At 41.8% G+C, this 2,937-nt stretch overlaps 1 protein-coding gene across 4 annotated transcripts in view; it reads right to left on the bottom strand.

Moving 5' to 3' along the window:
* LOC116395956 (RNA-binding protein Musashi homolog 1-like) overlaps nt 1-2,937 on the bottom strand; it is a 22,119-nt gene that overhangs the window by 3,990 nt on the left and 15,192 nt on the right. For all 4 annotated transcript variants that reach the window (XM_031870438.1, XM_031870516.1, XM_031870261.1 and 1 more), the window contains 4 exons: nt 2,433-2,481; nt 1,727-1,809; nt 1,377-1,494; nt 420-500 (listed from right to left, as the gene is read on the bottom strand). In XM_031870438.1, the coding sequence (XP_031726298.1) occupies nt 420-500; nt 1,377-1,494; nt 1,727-1,809; nt 2,433-2,481 (331 nt within the window). The remainder of the gene's footprint in view (nt 1-419; nt 501-1,376; nt 1,495-1,726; nt 1,810-2,432; nt 2,482-2,937) is intronic.

Here is a 2,937-nt window from a genome sequence, read left to right as displayed (position 1 = left end):
ACACACACACACACACACACACACACACACACACACACACACACACAGACATTCAGCCACAGCAGAACGCTACCATGGAAAGCACAAGCACAGAAAGTTCAACATCTACTGTGAGGACAGGCAGGAAGGTAGGAGCAAAGGAAGAGGAGGTTCCAAAAGTAGATCAAATAAACACAATAGAAGGAGAAAACAATGAGACAATCAAGATTCAAGACGTACGGAGATATTTTAAAGAAGGAGGAGGTTTTGGAAAGAAAGGCAGGAACAATTTAAATAATTTCAGATGGTATTAAGTGTGCATGTTCTTGTAGTTTGTAAACATCAACTGCATGCTGCAGCCTGTGTCGTTTAAACGTACTTATCTTCCTGTTAGAAGACATATAAAGAGTGCAAGAAATGTTAGATGTATGTGGACTCACCTGGGAACTGATAAGTGTAACCAGGAGCAATTCCAGAGTAACTGCGGCTGGTGTAGGTGGTAGTCTGGAAACCTGGGTAGCCTGTTGGAAATAGAAAATAATCATCAGTTTAGTTACCTTGGCTGAATAAAGAGCCAAGAAGACATAAAGACACAAACTTCATGAAATGTAATTGAATGAATATTTTGAGTTTACAGTGAAGCTCTGGATCCGGGTGACGTATGATGGTTAACATCAGCTACATTTCCCCCGTACGAATGAGCCAGATGTTATTAATGAGTTAACATCTACCGGCGACTACAATGCAGTAACAGTGTGAAATGTCCAGGAGAGGGAGCCAAACCTCCACAAATGACACCCGGTGGTTTGTTTTTCGCAACAAGGATGCTTTAAAACCATATTTCACTCCAGTGTGTAGAGCTCTATCGCCCTTCAGTCTGTGACCTCTACATTTTGTACATCATAGATCGTAGTTTTATTCACGAGAGATGAGCATCGGCTCAGATATTCATTAGCACAATCAAGGAGACTATTTTAGTTCGAGTGAACTGGATTTTTCTTCTGAACATTTTATGGGTAAAATGAAGAAATACAAAATGTAAGGAGCCACAGAGGACATTCCTAACATGGCATGAGTTTAGATTTGTATTACAGCATGAAAAGAAAAAGCACAAAACTGGTCTAGAATAAGATGTACATCAAATTTAGCCTTCAAACCTCTCGGTTACAGCCTGAAAACAGGCCTATAATCTGACTAATAACCCAAACTACCCTTTAATTTAAACAGTTAAATACATAACAAATTACATAAAGACATATTGGATAAAAAAACTACCCACTACTGTCAATGTTCATGTTGTTTTTAGCTTCTGCTCTAAACAACAACACCTACTGCTTATGAATAAAACCTTTTAAGGAGACTTCAATGTATTTGCCATATCTGATTTTGAATCTTACCCAGCATGCCGATGCCCAGCATGAAGGCATCCATCCCATAGGGCATCACTCTGGAGCGACCTCTGGCTGAACCCGTCGGCGTCATCACCTCCTTGGGCTGAGCTTTCTTGCACTCCACCTATGTGACAGGAAACCATTGTTGATGAATACGTTCAGTGACAAACACCGAGATATAGACAGAAGTACACAACGCAGATCTTTAAATCACAACACACAGAAGACTAAAAGCTGCTCAAACAAATCCGTACATCACTGAGTAGATAATGCTCGACACTGTGTGATACAAACCACACATGTTCTTCAATGGAAACCTGTAGGTTGATGAAATATGTTGCTGCTGACATGCGTACCATTTTGTTGTTGATCTCATGGAAGTGGATCTCGCACACTTTCTCCACTACGTCTTCATTCTCAAAGGTGACAAATCCAAAGCCTGCAAGACACACAAACAGACTCTTATTCCAACACCTGACCTCTCTGAGTGTTCACATTTGCTGTGGTCAGTGACTAAGACGCTTATACACCAATAAAGAATGATGGAAAAACACAGAATCGACAAAGAGTATATTTTCATGCAAACATTTGACCACATTAAATATCCCAGAAACTTTTTAAAGCTCTACAGTGGATTTAAAAAGCCTTTTCTAAACACAAGGAGCTAACAGACATCAGAGCCGGCCTTTGCGTGGCCTGCCTGTCAATCAAGCTGTTGGCATCATGGGGGATATGGGATGGGGCGTGGTTCACCAAAAACATTAGCCCAGATTTACCATCGTCTTGTCTCGTTAAGTCACATGTAACCACTCTGACCCCTCTGACAGAGTACAGAGTACAGAGATATATCAAATTCTTTTATTTTTCCATTTCACTTGAGGAAAAATTATTTTTGTTTTTGTTGAAGTTCACCCAGGGACTCTATCACGCTGTTTCTCCTTTCATTAATAAGGACATGTTTGTAGGTGTCCCCACTTAGTGTGTCGACACATATTAACATAATGTGTGTGTGAGAGAGTGTGTGTGTGTGTGTGTGTGTATATCATAACTCTGCATACGTACCTCTGTGTCTGTTGGTTGTTTTGTCAAACATAAGCATGGCATCATCAACCTGTGAGAACGTAGCAGAGAATGGATGAGCTTCGACATATTAACACACACACACACGCATGCACCCACACACACACATCATTACACAGCATGGGGTGCCATTGTCCCTCTTTAGCATTGGAGTAAGAGGGGAAAACAGATGGAGAGGGTGGAGAGGGAGGGGTGACAGGTGACAAAGGAGAAAAGAAAAGAGAAAGAACGAGAGGGAGAGAAGGGAGGAGAGCGATGGGGAAATGAGGGAGTCGGGGGGGGGGGGGGGGGGGGGCGCTGTTTAAAAATAAAATGAAATACAATCTATCAAGGTGAAAAAGAAGTGAATGTTTCCCGTTCTCGAGGCGCTGGAGGAAATTCTTTGCCATTCTTTGCTCGGTCTCTGTCTGAGTTCTCACAAACTCTGTCCTGCTGTCTCACTCTCTCTCTCTCTCTCTCTCTCTCTCTCTCTCTCTCTCTCTCTCTC

The sequence above is a fragment of the Anarrhichthys ocellatus genome, unplaced genomic scaffold (genome assembly GCF_004355925.1).
Source record: "Anarrhichthys ocellatus isolate YVR2014 unplaced genomic scaffold, GSC_Weel_1.0 scaffold1, whole genome shotgun sequence".
Taxonomy (NCBI): domain Eukaryota; kingdom Metazoa; phylum Chordata; class Actinopteri; order Perciformes; family Anarhichadidae; genus Anarrhichthys; species Anarrhichthys ocellatus.
Note: the sequence above shows the minus strand (reverse complement) of the source record. Positions and strands in the feature narration are given on the sequence as shown.